General features: G+C 40.0%; 1 protein-coding gene across 1 annotated transcript; it reads right to left on the reverse strand.

The window, feature by feature from the left end:
- Window positions 1–5267: 5267 nt before the first annotated feature.
- Window positions 5268–17253, reverse strand: LOC131692876 (solute carrier organic anion transporter family member 74D-like). Its single transcript, XM_058980219.1, has 6 exons — window positions 16314–17253; window positions 15980–16247; window positions 6450–6647; window positions 6239–6380; window positions 6076–6183; window positions 5268–6021 (listed from the first exon to the last, which is right to left on the reverse strand). Exons 1-6 carry the CDS (start codon window positions 17182–17184, stop codon window positions 5500–5502), a joined length of 2109 nt encoding a protein of 702 aa, XP_058836202.1. The 5' UTR covers window positions 17185–17253; the 3' UTR covers window positions 5268–5499.
- Between the last annotated feature and the right edge of the window lie 1356 nt (window positions 17254–18609).

Consider the following 18609-nt stretch of genomic DNA (forward strand, 5'->3'; position numbering starts at 1 on the left):
TTGTGATCATTTGAAAGTTTATTACCAAATACGTTACTGATATTTTTTGCATGTATCAGGAAACTAGCAGTTGGGAAATTGGACTTTGAGATGATTAGACTTTCATTGGTTTAGTTTTCGATTCAAATACACTGAAAAAAATTCAGTTTGGACAAGGAAAAGTATTTTTTAAATAACTTTTTTTCCATAAAAGTGCCCAGTGAATTTTTAACAGCAGGTATAAATCAACTTAAAATTTTTAAAATCGACTTTTTTCAGTGTAGGAGTCGCTGAAGATTATTTTCAATATTTTTATTCAAAAATTTGACTAATTTTGTGAAAATCACTCCTACAACATTTTTTGTAGGATTTGTCATTTTTAGGCTAAGACCATTTGAAAAAAATTGGTGAAAAAAGCTTGAACCTTTTCAAAAGACAGTCTAGATCGTTTTTGGAAAAACAATGTATGCAAAGTGCCTTTTTGTGACAAAGTCTTCATGTACAGAAAGTTATATTAAAATCTTAGAGGATTCTGCCAACAGTTTTTCGAGTTGGTGCGAAATTCGTCAATTGGTGATGGGGTGGTTTGGTGCGAGAGAACCGCGCTCTCTTGCTATTTAAAATATATGTGGCGTCAGGTGCGTGTTCAGATAAATTCAGCACGGCGTGCGTTCCAGGGTGCACCGGGGTTAATTTATCTGTGTGTTTCCTCTGGCAAGCAGTAGTGTGGGTACGATTGACGATTTGATAAACACTGGTTGTTTCGTTGTGTAAAGGAGACGGTGCTGGCTTGTTGGATGCTGATATTATGATTTTCTGTTGATGATTTGATATGAGTTACTTAGTAAAGCAGTTTTAAACTACCCGGGAAAACTTAAAGTGCTCAGTCCTCGAGGCAAACTGGTAAAAAGTTTTACATATAGGCTATAAACACAGTGAAATAAATATCCGTAAAACCGGACTAATTGCATAACAGGTTGATACATGATGGGAGTTTTGCATCCGCATTAGGGTCGGCTTATTATATATGCGGCAAAATGACGCAATGAGCATTTTACTCTTTTTTGTTTGCGAATATCGCGGTCCAACAAGTGAAAAGCTTCATTAAAATTAATGTCCTGGAACTGCATTTGTTTTCGATTTTATCATACGTGACAATTGCCGGGTTATTGCGAAAATTTCGCCCTAAGAAATTTGCTTGGTTAAGGTTTGAGCATATTAATATTTGGGAAAAGAGGGGGTAACACGCGTCCCCTAAGGATATATGATCATAACTTTGCTATAGAACATTAATCAGGAAAATTTAATTACTGACATCTTTTAACCAATATTTTCCACTGTAATCGCAATCATAACGCTTTGCAAAAATATGCAATGTTTCAAAATCATTATAAATTACACTTTGAAAAATGGGCTGGGCAAAATGCACTTGTGGGGGGGTAAACTTCACCACAACAAAGGGCCATAATTCACTACAACAACGGGACAGAAAAGGCGTTGGAGAAATACTTAATTTTGTTTTCTGTCGGGAATTAACAAAAGTGTAGCTTTAAATCGCCTTAGGTTATGCAATTATTAGGTTTCCAAAACATTTTTTTTCAGAGTTGATAGAAGTCGTTGATGAATAAGAGAAAGATCAGTGGCCCTAGGTGACTTCCTTGAGGCATACCGGTTGACGTTACGAATGCGCTTGAGCGTGTAGTGCCAATTTTTACGAAGGCGGATGGTTGTGAGAGGTAAGAGTGCAGCAATCTGGTAACCCACTCAGGAAAACCTAGTCGCTCCGGCTTCAACACAGCAATGTTGTGGAGCACCTTGTCGAATGCTTTTGCGAAATCAAAATATATAGCGCCCACTTGATCACGCTTCTCTACAACTGGAACTAGGAAGCTCGTGGACTTCATCACGTTCGAAGTGGCGGAGCGTTTTTTCATAAATCCGTGTTGTCGTTCATCGATTATGTTGGAAGAATCAGCGTACATCGCATTGTACAGAAACTTTTCCATAACATTGGCTAGGCAGTTCAGCAGCGAGATTCCTCTGTAGTTTTCAACATTGTGCCTATCTCCAACCTTATAAAGATGAACTATAGCAGCTTCTTTCCATGCAATTGGGAAAATATTTTCCGAGATTGAACGCTGAAAAATAATACTTATTGGTGCAGAAAGGGCTCGGGCACAATGCTTTATAAACACAGGAGGCAAGCAATCCGGACCAGGCCCTTTCAAAGGATCAACGCTGGATAGAGCGCTCACTACATCAGAATCATTCCGACCTGTTTCATATTGCAGTTCAGTTTGACGAAGAATAGTTTTTTGTCGTCGGTCTTATGATGTTGTTTTTTGGAGTACGTTGCGTAGGCGACCAAGCTCAGCGTTTCACCACGGAAATTTATATTTTGCTTTTCTGCTGACACGTTTTTTAGGAACATTACGGCGAAGAATCTCATATATGGCATCATAGAATGCCACAACTGTCTGATCTAAGTCATTTCCAAGCAGCATCTCACGCCAATTGAGTGCACCAGACTTCATCAAAGTTGCATCGAGTAAAGTCAAAGTTGAAAACGTCGTTAATTGTATCAAAAGCTTCACCGTCATCAGAACGCATATCAAATCTTAAAACGAAGGGTTTATGGTGAGGGTCAACCTTCAGTATAGATGTGGGAGGCTCAATCAGTTCGAACACGTCCGTGTCATTAAAGAAAGCTAAATCGAGGGTCCCTCCATTCACGTTGCTAAGAGAGCAGATTTGATACAAGCCACCAGCGACCAACGTTTCTGTGATGGCCGTCTCTTGTTCCGTGGTTGCATTTTCAGGAAGGTAGCACTTATAATCGTCATCAAAAATCCACCGAAGATTGGGAAGGTTATAATCACCTACAAACAAGTACATTGTCGCGCCTATTACATTTGTCCGGGATGCTTTGGAATGCAGAGGAGTGAACGTTGTACAAGTCAGGATCACTGTTCGGCCTTAGATAAATGCAACAAATATATAACGATCGACCTGGCAGTGAAACGCGTACGACAATTTGCTCCAAACATTCACACCCAGGCATTCTTAGTATAGTCCCAGTTAGATGTTTCTTTATCGCTATGGTAGAAGAGTTGCGATCGCCTTGGTAGATTGCGTAGTTCGTCGTTAGCTCGGTGTTTAATATATCATCGCGTAACCAGGTTTCGGTGAGAACGATAATGTCGTACTCGCAGGAAGTGAGCGCAAGCAAGAAAGCCTGCGTTTTTGTTCTCATTCCACGAACGTTCTGGTAGTAGACGGACAGAAAATCAGGTGTTGTACGCAACAGCATGCTATGAACCAAGAGGTTTTCAGAAAGCGAACTGTCATGTAAAACAAAATACTCGCCTGAGAAGGGAGTTCGGAAGACCCCCTCACGACCTCCGACCGCAGGACCGGGACGACTAAGCTGGTCGCCGGCTGGTAGCGTGACTGCGTCGGAGCGCTCGGGGGCTTCCGTAGTACTGTGTAACGAGCGTCCCGGTGATGGCAGCGATGAACAAAATGCACCTTCATTTAGTTGGTTCAAATCGTTAGAAAGCACGACCGGATCAGGAGAGTAAAATTCCAGTCGACTACTGTGCAGATGATTTTCGGTGACGGCGTCTAAACTGTTGTGTTCAGCAGCGGTCTGTAGTGGAAGGCGTTCTGAGCGAGCAGAAGCGATGCGATCTAACTTTCCACTTAAACATTGAAGTTGTTTGCCAGACAGGTTCGCAATGATGGTAGAATCAAACGAATTGTGTTTGTCGACAGACTGCAATTCAGATTTGTTTTGAGGGTGTGCAGAATCTATAATTGCTACGGAAGGACATACACCCTCCTTGGCAATTCGTATTCGTATTAACAGCCTAAATGTATTCTACTTCACTTCGGTTATGACATTACCCACCCATCTTTTTCCGAAACTATTTTACCGTAAAATCGGGGTATATTTGAGCTTATATGAGACTTCTTTTAGTAAATTTTCGATGAGATCAATTCTTCCAGAAATCATCTAAACAAACCACAATTTTATTCTGTGAACACGCTCTACTTCTGTCCGTCACGATTATTTTGTAATTTAATGAGTGAACTTGAAAATGAGAAACAGTTTATCACCATATTTTGGATTAATTGGAATAATCTCGTGTACGCATATACATGTGAACAATCTATAATTTTTGGTGTTTGGTGGTTAATTTAGACTATTTTCCTTGAACAGTTTGATAGAAATCATATACTACATATCGTTCCCATGCAATTGTTTTTCTTTTTGAATGGTGGAAAGATGGAGGAAATTTACAACATTCATACTTCAAAAATGCTCGAGAAACTTCACGAAAAGCGATGTTTCCCTGCTTTATAGCGCAGCAAAAATTTTCACAATCAACTTCCAGTTCAAAATCCATGGAAAGTCCCGTTTACTCGATACACGCTCACCTATAGGACGCTATATAGCTTTAATATTTTCTGCGAGGATAAGTTATCATTTTTTTTTAATTTTGGCAGAAAAGGTCACATTCAAAATCGGGTAAGAGCGCAATTTTTCGAAAAAACCCGACCCGACCCGTACCCGGAATAAATATCTTTAATGTACCCGACCCAACCTATACCCGGTGATAACAAAACCTGAACCCGCCCCGATTCCTACGGGTACGGGTATAGGGTACCCGTACCCGCCCATCTCTAACTCATAGCTCCTATCAGTTATCGGAATCTGTCCAGTCATCGTAAGTCGGCTTTAAGAATTTAGAATATCTCGCAATGAATTGGTTCACTTCTCATTAGATAAATCGGTATCATTTTGTGTAAAGTTGATTTAACCAAAAAACGGCGACAGAACTTTAAAGTTAATTGAATTTTGATAAATTTTGCAAATCATGCGAAACAAACGAAAAACTTTCGCGAAATTTCGGAGAAATTTGCGAATTTAGACAAAACTTAACGTTTCGTTTGGCAAAGTTTGCGAAAAATTTCGTTTCCTTTCGTTCCGACAATATGCGAAATAATTAATTTTTACCCACCCTTAGTACTTGGCCACCGTAATTGTTTTCAATGATGCTTTACCCAAAGAAGATTGCAACATACTAACATGACGCTGCATACATTTTCCCAATCTTATTTTAAAACAGTTTATAATTATTTGCATGCATAAAAGCCTGTTTCATTGCCTATAATAATAAAATTTTACATGCAATCTACAAAATGCATGTAAGAACCATACATGTACAATAACAAATAAGTTGTTTGATAATATTATTACCTAATAACTCAATGAAACACTGCGTTCGACCAAACATTTCGAAGATAACTGTTGTTTAGAGAAACCGATAAAGATGAACACATCTACTCCACAGATATCTTCCTAGTGCAAAGCTGCATATCAAATCTTATCTTTACGAGACACAAACATACCTGCCACTTGCCAAAATTTAAAGTTAAGGTCAACGAGCGCCAATAAAACTTAATCTACAATGCGGCCAGCCGCGAGCAATTAAGCGCCAAGCAAATATTTATTTTTCACTCTTTTGGATCTTTTAACAGCACAACAAGCTCCTTCTGTTCTGTGCCGCTTCTGCTGTACGGATCGACCTCCATCGCATCCTGTTCCGGTAGTTGCTTTTCCTCCTCGTCAAATATCCGGAAATTTTTCGAATACCACCAGGTCCCCATGTCGAAACATGTACCGATAATGACGAATGCTGCTGCGGTGTAGTTCATCGATTTTCGCAGCGACAGTCCATCGTACAGCCAGCAGTTACCCTGCTTGGAGCAGGTTCGTCCCCACAGTACGCAGGTTCGGTCGATGATCAACCCGAACACGATCGGCGCCGGTAGGAAGGAAAATAGTGTGTTGATCGCCATTGAAAATCCCATCGAGATCGCCTTATCCCGTTCTTCCACGCATCGAAGTCCGATCAGGAAGTTGGCAGCCGATTCGGTACCGCTGATGAATTTGTTCAGACACATCACCAGCAGAAAGAGGTAGAATGGGGTCATGCAATCGACGGGACAACTTCCGGAGATGGCAGTTCCCAGGGGCTGTAAAAGTTTATAAAAAATGAACATGCTAACATTTTGCTAAATAATGCCTACCTGTACATCTAAACCGTCATCAGATACAGACATGTTGAATGGACTATGTTGAAACGAAGCATATGAGACGTTTTGTGGGTTCTGGATACAAGAGCAGCTACTGTAAAACTTAAAAATTGCAATGTGAGTGAGATACTTTGAAATCGATACTCAGTCAACCTACAACTGATCCGTTAGCCTGCTTGAATTGGTCTTTGCAGCCAGCATGACACGGAGACAAGTAGGTGTTACCATCACTGCCGCAGATCGGTGCATATTTAACGAAATCGCAGTTGCAGCCCAAACTACATTCGGCACCTTGAGAGCTAAAGTGAGAGTGAGGTGAGTTGTTTCCATTTTTTGGGCGATAAAATAAGAGAAATGTAGATATTCACTTGCTGACGATTGAAGCATTATTTAGAGAATTGCAACCCAGCACCGAGTAGAGTACGATTCCAGCTGCAGTACACACACTGGTGAAAATGTTCCAAGCCGCTAGATGTCGCGAAGTTGGTTTTATTTTTTGGATGACAGCACCGGCAATTAGAATCCCCAGCGCGGAGAATACCAATGAAGCGGATCCGGTAACCATGCTGTTGAAGAATAAAGTTATTTAAGAGGTTACTAAATGATGGTCCTATATAGGGCTTTTGTTTTAACGTGTATCTTAATGATGAGGATGATGATGGCGATGGTGGTCCTACCTCATACCCATAAAAATGTGTGAACTATACGATTTATTTAGAAGAAAATTAATATTTTGACACTTGTCAAACCCAGTAAACAGAAAAAACGAACTGGTATCATTAGACTTAGCTTATTCTTAAAAAAACTAACCCGGGAAGGATCTTGATGGTAAACAACATCGCAATTTATTAACTAATCATAAAATTTCACATTCGTATTCTTAACAACTTCGCTGAAGATTATTTTATTATTTTATATGTCATCTAGCGCCACGTGGCAGCGTTCTCAATTAAAACGACTATCATGACATTTAAACATTTTTTCAGAAGACCCGAATCTTCTAAGCCGTTAGAAAAACAAGATGGAACAAGTTAAAGTGCACGACGACCGGCGGATCACGTGGGTAGTATGGATAATACTACCCACTCGAAAATAACCGAGAGGGGAATTACCCACTCGAAAGTTTGGAACAAACCAAAAACCAGAGATTGACCACGTATGTGTCTCACGCACAAAATGCATGCGCCTGAAATTCTAGATGCTCAACAATTTTTTTTAATTCAGGCCCAAATTTCTTTTATTTACAATTCAAATTTCTTGAAAATATGGAATAATAATCAGGTTTTCTTTAAAATTTTAAATTAATTTTTTAATTAATACTACACATCTACATCTTGAAACAAGGAATTCGGATCGATAAACAAAAAAAATATTAATGCATTTTTATTCAGACTAAAGGATGCAATTAGAAAAGTCTGGCACTAGAACACTAGGCGCACGACCGGACAACATGTTTAATGGCGCGATAATCATCACTACAAGCACAGAGACCGCTCTCCACTACCCAGATACGCCATTGGACATGACCCGAGCTCGGAATGAAGGCAAGACCTTTACCCATCCCCTTGATACAAGGTTTGCTGATGCCTTTGGGATTCATAAACTTCCATTATCCCACGACATTTGCCAATTTTCGAGCGTCCTCTGACAAAAAATATAAAAAACACTCGTTGGAGCTACGCGATCTTTCATAAATATCACCTTCTAATATATAGATGTCCCTCTTATTACCATTCTAAACTGAGTGTCCGCTTTCTCATTACTTGGAAAGCAGCAATGCGTAAGAACTCAAAGAAGGTAATTTGGTACGATTTTTCAAATAAAGAACTCAGGAACTCCCATGTTTTCCCCAGCAAATACAAGGAGTTGAAATGTGTCGCCAAAAAGAATTCTTGGTTCCGTGTATTCCGATTAAATGTTGAATCGAATACACAATGTCCTATCCACTAGACGAAGCATTGTTTCTCACGTTAATTCGTCGATGAACCCGTGCCAATAGTCGCGTTTTTCAGTTTACATCAAGTTTTTCATTTGCGTTTCTAACGTAGCGTATATTCGAAAAAAATCGAGCGCTCCGACCTATATATGACCTTTAATCGCAGTGTCGAGAATCACGCCAGTCAAAACCTTGTACGCTATCACCGAAGAAATTTCTTGTTTTGATTCGATTGTTTCGGATATAGTGGACGTGTAGCTCTTTCAAGCAATGGGCGCACCAATTGTAACGAGGTCGAGTACAATGATAAATCTAACGCGCTTGCCCGCGCTGGTCGAATAAGAATACATGTCATTTTTACCGTATTCAAGAAGACCGTGTCGAAATTGTCCCAAATATCACGCAGTAAGATAGATCGGCTATCATCGGTTAGACAACCCCATGGCATACCGTGGGAATTGAAGTCTTCTAGAACCAGCTGCGATGTATATGGAAACAATGCCAATAAGTCTTTGCCCTTGATTCCGACAACTTCAATACCTGGTACCGAGCAAAGGTTAATCCGATTGATTGAACAGCACATTGTGATCCCCAAAGACACTCTCCCATAGTGTTTTTTCGTTCTGGTGAATAATGATAAAGTTATGAAAAATCTACGTCGGAATTCAACCAGGTTTTACACAATGCAAATGCATTATGAAAACCTGGGAAAAATATAGGGACTGAAATTTAGCGACACTTGGTGTTTTTGATGTTCCATGTGGATATTCCAGCTAGTTTCTAAGATATCCGAGACTGGGAGCCACTTACTTCGGTTTTGTAATTCAATTTCCAGCTATGGATAAAATATAGGAATTTCATGAATTGCAACCTAAAAAGGTACCCAGGTACCGCGTCGGATACATAACGGTTAAAATTACGACAGCACACATTAACTGTTATGTGTCCGACGCGGTACCCGGATACCTTTTTAGGTTTCAATTAATGAAATTCCCATGTTTTATTTATAGCTGGAAAATGAAACTTTCTGACTTCTTAGAACTTCACTAAGTCAAGCTTTTGGATTAATAATAATTGTTGATATAGTAAGGGGGGAGTGAGGAGGGGTTTCTGAATTTTTTTACTACGTAACAGGCCGACGTGGGTACCCGGGTACCCACAAAACTGAAATGCCAATAACTAAGGTAATTTCCTACTGATTTTGATACTTTTGGGTGTTTTGGATTCAGGAACTTATCCGCTTTTAGACTTGGTAAAAATGAATCGGGTTACTTTATTCGGTTCCAGGGAATCAGGATTTCCGGAAGCATGTTCCAGTGCTGGGTACTATTTGTGAATTTCAATGAAATACCGGCAATATGGGTATCAAAATTCTTGGAATTGCATCAGTAGGCTGTATCTCGTGGTTTTGGAACCATTTGGTGATTTGACCCCGGAACGGACATTTCGGAGCAGGTTCCCGTGGGGCCGTGAGTGGCCGTTCCATTCCAATTCATCTAAAAGTGTCCAAATCGGTTAAAGGAAGCCATAGTAATAAACATTTCAATTTGTGGGTACCCGGGTACCCACGTTGGCCTGTTAAAGGTGTTTTTTTGTTGGACACATAACTATTAAATGGACTGTTCTGAGCAAAAAGTGTACGACACATACACCCAAAACTCGGCCGTAATACCTTTACGGTAATAAGAAAAAAATGCTCTAATAGCAAGAAGTTTCATGCTAAAACGGTCCCAACAAAAAATTCCCCAAATGGCAATACCAACACATTCAAATCTCTTCTGCATCGCACTCATGTTTCATCAATTCTTATTCAATAAATATTAACGCGTCGAATTGTCTGGAAGTGTGTAGCACTTCGCTTGTCATTGTATTGCGCATCGAGCAAAGCGAACATAATGATGATAGAGACGAGTTTCGATTTTTTCTACGCGACGCATTCCGTATTTGAAGATCGGCTCACACTCGGCTAGCTTCAAAGCACAGTCAGAAAAAAAAAAACGACTCGGAATAGTGGTGGGGTACTTCGGCCGGTGTTAAATTGAAATTTCTTTTCTATCACGGACGTTAACAGCAAGGTAGCGACTGCACAAAACATAAATAGTCCTTCCCGTCATGTATGGGAAGCAAGACCTATGGTTTGGATCCACGTATCCGAACCGAGGGTCCAGATCCAGACACTTGTCTGGATCTAAGCACCAGGTCTGGGTCTGGTTCAGGTCCGGACTTGGTAAGGGGATGGGCTAGATCCGGGTACTGGTCCGGGTACTGGTTTGGATCTGGGCACTGGTCTGGATCCGGGAGGTCCGGATTTGGGGATTGGTCCGGATCTGGCAGCTAGGCCGGATCCGGAAACCGCCTAAACTTTTTATTCCACTATCCAACCTACCCAGTAAAAAATCCGTAATTCTGGCTGATTTCTGCCAATATTGGGACAGATTTCAGCCTGAATTTGGTCAGAGATCCACCAGGATTCCGGTTGATTTAGCTCGGTACTAACACTATCATAGCAATCGACCGAATTATCCTACATCCGAACAGAGCCGAGGTTGACACATACTGAAAAAGTGTTTGATTGTGTGATGCGCATACATGAACAGCAACCGAAATTCGTCATTCCACCGTTTACTACCTTTGCGGGAATATGAGTTTAATACCGCAATGCGCAATTGCGTGGTCTGTTACCGAAAACACAATAGAATCTTACCCAAAAGTAATAGAAACATGCCCGTCGGATTTTGGGTGTAGGAGTCCGACATAAATCAGTTCGTCTGGTGGGTCTAGGTGGTACGTTGATGCGAACCTGGCTCAGGAACTCGAAACTATCAACATTGTTTCCGAGAAGATCAAACAGAAAGAGCCGTTGCAGCATTATCCTCCGACTTGGCGTAGATAATTTATATGCGGGATATGCCGAGAGATCATGCGGAATATCTCCACAGTAAGAAAACTTCATGATTATCTCCGGATTTTCCACACCGTGCCATGTTTCTACAATAGGTAGCCGTAGGCCCAATTGTTTGGAACGACGACATTTCATGCCCCGAAACATAAAAACGCGAATAGACGAGCCCCGTTCAAAACAAACAAAGTTTGGAAGAGTATTTTCGGCGACAGGCTCGAAATGAGGCTGATGGAAAATGAGTTGTTTTCTTGTGCTTCTCGATTATTGCTGAACGCAATTTCTTGCAAACCAGAATTTTCACTCACCTTAGCATAGGTCTCATGAAGGAGCCAACGTTATACGTAGCACTTAACGCCCCTGTTGGAGACAACACCATTAATCTCTACTTCCCGGGACGGGTACGTATACAAAATACTTGTTTAATTAGATCGCGTATATCGATAATATTAAATGGTTTATCTTTGGTCAGGAGGTTGACCATCCGCAGTGGCGGCGCTAAAAGGGGGGGGGGGGGCAAGCGGCAAGATCAAGGGGCGACATTTCCTACTCAACAAATATCTATTTCATTTTTAGTAATTGTTAAAGTTTTATTAATCACGATAAAAATCAAGTGCGGGTGAAACGCTTGAATTTATATTATTTTCGCATCTGTTGACAATTAAAAAGATTGGGGATCGGGACGACAGATGCGATCGAGCAAAACTATATACATATTGATCAGTCTCAAAAGATACAACGGAGATGAGTTTTCGAACGTAATTGTAGTAGTGTGATTATGCAGACTAATTTGCTGGAATTAAACCAGGGGGCTCTACCATATACAGGGTGTTTGGTTTATTGTTAAGAATCTCTCGAGGCGTGATAGAGAATCATATTTAGCGAACAAATCGTTCTACACAAATTATCAATTCTCAACTGTTGAGTAGTTGAACTACAAACAATTTGTTTGCCTTTAAATGTCTCTACCTCAAAAAGTATACAAGTAGTGCGTTTTCAATCTTTTAATTCCATTGGAAAGGTGTTTCCTTTCCTGTTACGTGTAACGGCTGCGTTGGCCCAGCATCGTCGATAAGACAACCGGTCTAGTTTCGTGCGCTAGCGTACGTTATTTGACCGAATCTTTTTTTAGGAGTGAGTGGATCCGAGAGCTTAAAAACGATAAGGCCATTGAGAAGGGCGGAATCCCGGGTGAACTTCTGATAGTCTAAAAGGTGACCGGCTGTGAGAAGCAATCCACTCCGTGATCGGGATGGAATGCCTTCGGATTGGTTGAATGGCCTCATATGTCCTATATTCAAGAAGGACTACAAACTCGAACATAATGTCTTCCGAGGCATTACGATCCTCAATGCCGCCTACAAGGTAGTCTCTTGTGTTCTTTTGAAGAGATTGCGTCTGTTGGGTGAGTCCTTTGTCGGTGAACATCAAAGCGGGTTTCGAGAAAAACGATCAACGACGGACCAAATGCGACAAATTCTGAATATATTCCGGGAATACAACTTGTGGACTCACCATCTGTTTGTGGATTTCATGGCGGCATACGATTCAGTAAAATGAAATGAACTGTGACAGATAATCGTTGAGCATGGTTTCCCGACAAAACTGATTAAGCTGATTCGGATGATACTGGATGGGATAAAATCAAGCGATGCAAAGATCTGATGTGCAAAGGAACGGGACCATCATCACGAGATCTCACATGTTTCTTCGCTTTGCGATCAACATCGACATCATTGGCGTTGATCGCAGAGCAGTGGAGGAGGCATTGTTGCCTTTTAAAAGGGAAGCTGCAAGAATCGGGCTGACTATAAAGTCTGACAAGACAAAGTACATGGTAGCTGGCAAAGAACGTGGCAGTTGTGTTGGGTTCGAGGTGGAAAACGATGGGGTACGGATAACCAATTTATATATCTTAGAACACTAGTGACATATGATAACGATGTTAGCCGCGAAGGAAAAATGCATGTTGCTGCTGCGAATACAGTTTACGTAGTCAGCTAGAGTTCCACAGCCTAAGGATGCGCGCAAAACTTGCTCTATTCAAATCGCTGATACTCCTTGTTGCTCTGAACGGCCATGGATGGTGAAGGAAGCAGGGTATCGAGTGCTTGGCTTGTTTGGGAGAAGAATCCTGCGTTCAATACGCGGCAGCACAGTAGAAAATGGAGAATGGCGCAGACGCACGGACCCCCAACAGTACCAAGTATACAACCATGCTGACATTGGAAGGCTGATAAAACACGGCAGACTACAGTGAGCTGGGCTTGTAGTGCAATAAGACGAAAGAGAAACCAATTAAAGTTATGAAAAGCAGAGAACCTGCAAGAGGTCGTCGATTTCGAGGCAAACCCCGCTCTCGCTGGTTGTGCACAATTGAGGAAGATACGCGTGCGGTGGGCGTCCATGGAACTGGCGGTCCAAGATCGAGTAACCTGGAAATCTAAAAAACATTCAGATATGATTCGAATTATCCGGTCACTAGATCACTAATATAATGATGACGATTGTTAGTTTGTTAAGGGGAAATTTGATATTATGACAGATGCACTTGGCCGCCCTTTCACCTAGGGACGTTTGACAAGCAATTACATACAAAGCTGAGGCACGAGCTAGAAGGTGGCGAACACTGGAAAGTATTCACCATTCGGCGACCTTGTTATTGGTATGAAAAAAACTTCAAATACTATTAAAAAATTTGTCGACTTTTGTACCATAATGAAGGTGCCGCAAAATAAAAAAAGAATATACTTTTCAAGTGATCCAGAAAAGGTTGCAGGTCTGGTCAAATACAATACAAACCCACGTTTGATTAAATTAATAGACTCTTAAAATCTTGATTTATAGCATAAAACTATTTCTCGGGTCTAAAAAAATAGTAGCGCGGTCATTTGTTATGTTCTTTTGTTAAAAGTAATATGCGGTATGTTTCCCAACAATCGGTTCAAAAAATGGCAGTAATATTAATTTTTTTATCCAAATTAGGAACTTGATCGTATGAACTTTTAGCGGGATGGTTTCATATAAAATTTTCAAAAAATCGAGTAGGTAGTAAAAAATCGAACTCTTTTAAAATTCATTATAAAAGGGGCGGCAAATTTAATTTTTGGCCCCGAGCGGCAAATCATCTCGCGCCGCCACTGACCATCCGGGCCCTGGTTGTATTAGACGGATATAATTTGTATCGAAAAGGAGACCTATCGGCTATATTTTTGCCATCGGAGAAATATTCAATTCACTATCATGCGGGCTTCAGTACCTTCGGAGATAAGGTTGTATCGGCGGGAATGGAAAATTCATGCAACAAAATTTAAAATAATGAAGCAATTGGTGTTCACCCTTTGCTTAAGAAACAACTTTACCAAAGAGAGCCAATATGTAGGTAATTTTGATTTCGAGATACAGCACCATAAATATACCCTTTCCAAAGTAATGCCAAGCTTTTCCGTGATGTTTTAATATTCATTATGGGTTTTACAATACTTATTGAAGCGGTTCCAAACTTTTGACGGTGAGTGTACTGCCCATTAAAACCTAAGATTCCCATATGGATTTTTATCGAAAATGAGTTATCTGTTAGATTGTATTCTGTATCACGACTGAATCACAACGCACAAATAAAATTACCAGCTTGGCTTAGATAATATCGATAAAAATACCAATACATGGTTGCCCCATCCATAACGTTCAATGAATATGTTCCAATTATTTTTTCGGGTAATTTCAAAAAAAAAATTGTTTTTTAGAAATTTAGAAAATTGTGTTAGATTACTATTGCGAAGAAAGACTTAATTCAAATCGCTCAAACTTCACCCACAGAATATCATACACATCTTTCACATCTTTTAATTCCATGGAAATATCTTAATTCTGAACGATGTTGTGATCTTTTATATTTATTCATCATTATAACATAAAATTGAAGTATTCTATGGATTCTTGAATTGGCCCGTAATTTCACCACCGTTTTGAAGGATGCTGAAGCAGGAACTTTTATACGGTTTTTCGTGACGATGTATATGGCTTTCTGAGAATATTCATTTCAACACATACGAAAACGTTTTAGTGGACAAGCTTATTTTCGACCGAAAGTGTAATTGGGTGTTCCTATGTTTACTTTGTGCCTCATAACATCTACTTTTTTCATTTGGAATTTTTCTGATCTTAAGCTTGAAATTCGTGTGATTAATTTATCTATCACATCTAGATTCTGAAAACAATAAAAAAGTTTTGGTAATAGAATAAAATCAACAAAAAATGTTCAATTTTCGCTTTTTCCGACTTTGGTCGCAGGTAACTAATGAATTTCCATGCAATCTAAACATATGATATATTTTTGGAAAGAATAAATTATCACCTTTTGAACTTTATATATATTTTCCCAATCAGATTATTTTTACATAAGATATAGAGCAAAAAGTAAAAAAAAGTATGCAAGAACTCGCTTTTTTTTAAAAAAAATCGTAAACACTTGGTTTGGAAGAGAAAATGACTATGATTTTCATGTTCAGCGAGCCAAAATTTCACAGTAAAATTCCTTAATATTAATTATAAAGTAATTTGTAAGTTAATTCAATAAATAGTGACGTAAAACACAATCGAGCAAAAATTCAGCCAACATTGGGAGAGCTTTTGGGTGTTAATGATTCGAATTTCTTTGAAAATGACGCTGATTTCACAATAACAGTTTATGGATTTAATTTTCAAATTATGTTCACATAACCGTTTTGGCAAAAATGAGGCAATTCTCAATAGTGTGACACAACATGCTACACTGCTGGCTAAACATTGAGGTATGAGGTTATATGAGGATTTTCCATTGAAGCTGAACTTCAGAAACGATAAGTTCAACTGGCCACCGGGACAGTATCGTCAGAAATACTTTGAACATGATTCTGCTATTTTTGTTGCATATTCTTAGATTATTTATCCAAAAATTTTCGGCCGCTGCTGATGTCTTTCGAACGAAAAAGTCCTAATCCCCATTATCATAATAAACAACATCACAAACATACAGTTTTCTATAATGAAATTCAAACACAATACAAAACAATACAACTCACTTGGCCTGTGACGGCGTCAGCCGGTACTGAATCTCGATGTACTTGGCCTGGAACAAAAAGTACGGCATATAACCGAAAAAATAAAATATGCTCGCCGTATTGTTGAACACGTAAGCCTTGTTGGTAATTAGTCGTTTCAGCGTCACAATCAGATCACCGATCGATACCTGCGGCTGCTCGTCTTCCACTGGTGCTCCACTGATCCGGCTAGCTTGCCTGGAGAGCGACTTGCGTTCTGCTGCTCTGGGCAGAATTTTAGGAAAACCGGCTGCAAAAATATTCCAGTAAATCTACAGCCAAAACCTCGGCACTGGTCAGCTCCCCCCACTCTTACCAAATATAGGCGCAACGAGAAGCAGAGATGTTCCTAAAACAATCCACCCCGTCCACCAGGCTCCGATCCAACGTGGGTCCGTAGTTCCGTAGCCAGGATCAATTTCGGGAAATACGAAATATTTCAAACACAACGATGCCAGTGAAAAACCTAACATTGGTCCGAGCCTTCTGCCGAAAGCCGACAAACTGGAGAGAAATGGGACCTTTTCTTTTCGCACATTGTCATCCAAATAGGTCAATCCCAACGTAAAATATAAAGACGTTCCTACTCCGGATAGAAAGCTACCCAAAAATAGAAGCATCTGCGGTTTCAGATTCCCGATGTCCGTGGAACAGTCGGGTGGTGGTCGATTTTTGTTGCAAAGATTGTCATTTGCTTTCGATTCTCCAACGGTGCTATTCGAAACGTTTTGTAAAAGATCATCCAAATTTGGTCCGTAGAAGAAATGTGGAAGCGCATTTACGAAACACGACAAACCCATGCTAGTGATGCCCAGAGCTATCCAAAGTGGTTTCCGCCTATTGGCCGCATAGTATGAAAGAAACAACGACGACAGAACGAAGGACAGATCCGAGCCTGCCATAATTATTCCGGCATTTTTTGATGAGATCTGAATACTTTTCTCCACAGTGGTGAGCGTTCCATAGAAGTAGGATGTGGTTGATCCGAATAAACACCCAACGATGCCGAACAAAAGTACGTAAAGCTTCTTACTGGCCATTTTTTGCCAGAATTTTCCTTTGCAGACCCAAAATCCACACTGCACATCCCGATCACTATAATCGGAAATTGATCGTTCTAGAGTGATCTTCTTCGGACTGTTCGTTTCTTCCTCGATGCCGGCCGTTAGCATTTCACTACCAGTCATCGTGGCACTAATTTCACAGGATTTAACCCGATCTTGTAGAAAGCGAAAAAAACACCACCGTTCCGGGTTTTGACAGAAACCGAACTAATTCAACGCTACTCTCGACAGCTAAAGATCATTATCCTATCGTTATCTCTTGCTACTTTGATACATACTGCAAGTTCATGATTGCTGATATAAATCTTGATAGTGACTTGACGAATCTAGGCAAGTTAGGATCTGGTGGGAGACGAGCAATATCACCTACAGCATCACCAGGTGCAAGATCTGTTATCTTCGGCTCGTAAACGAAAACTACACCTGGTTGAGGAGTTTGCAGATTTGATAATAATTTTCATGCAGCTCTGGGCGGGCAGGGTTTGTCAATATTGATTTCAGGATGATGATGTAATATTTTTCGGTTATGTATCTGATCGCACTACATTGCAAGGAGGCTAAAACAATCTCTAATCAACAAACTGAACAGAAATACTTGAATTTCCGTAGGCATGGAATATGCTGATCATTTTGAACATAGAAGGGATAAGGAGAAAATCAACACATCCGTGGGGAGGGGGGGGGGGGGGTTTAATAACATGTTCTCATCGATTATTAAAACAACCTGGAAGATTCCAAAAAGGACGCAATAGAAAAGATCCGTTCTCCGTTCTTCCGTAACTATACCAATCCCAATTGAAATTGTGGCGCTATAACTCTGTTCCTAATATTTCGAAAAATGATATTTTTTATGTTAGTGTTTCTTTCTTAGATAGTTGTTGCAATTGCAAGACTACAGATGAGAACCTGTTGAAGTTTCCAAAACTCATTGTAGCTAAAATGGAACAAGTTAACAAGTTAACATTTTTCCCTGGCGATAAGTACGGGGCAAAATTATCAATTAAATTTTCATGATTCTGTGAGATTCTACGAGACAAAACATCCTTAAAAGAACTCAGAAGCAGTCGTCAGTAACGATTCCACGTTGGACAATTATGGGGCTGAATAAACACGCGTAATCCAAGTCACTTATAAATCCTCGTAGACAATATTATACAAAACCAATCGATGGGTAAAACTGTCGAAGCAGGGAATTGGCTCAGGTATTTTGGCTAGCCCAAAATTTATTTGAAAACCTGTGTAAAAAAGCAAAACCTTGGAACTAAAATTCTGTTACTAACAATGGCAGTGCTAATAACATGATCCTACTGTCACATATCTTTTCCAGGATATGAAATCAGCATGTCATAGATGATTATTTCATAAAATATCACTCTTTTTCATACAAATGCATAATAACATCAGCAAGATGGGTCTACTCGTGCTGGAATTGAAATTTTAAATCACCCTAAGCAGGAGCACTTTAGCAAGTTGCAGACAACATTTGAAACAAGTTTTTTCATATACTCACTATTAACCGCTAGATGGCAAGCGTTTTTATGTTGCATG

This window comes from Topomyia yanbarensis, chromosome 3 (genome assembly GCF_030247195.1).
Source record: "Topomyia yanbarensis strain Yona2022 chromosome 3, ASM3024719v1, whole genome shotgun sequence".
Classification (NCBI taxonomy): domain Eukaryota; kingdom Metazoa; phylum Arthropoda; class Insecta; order Diptera; family Culicidae; genus Topomyia; species Topomyia yanbarensis.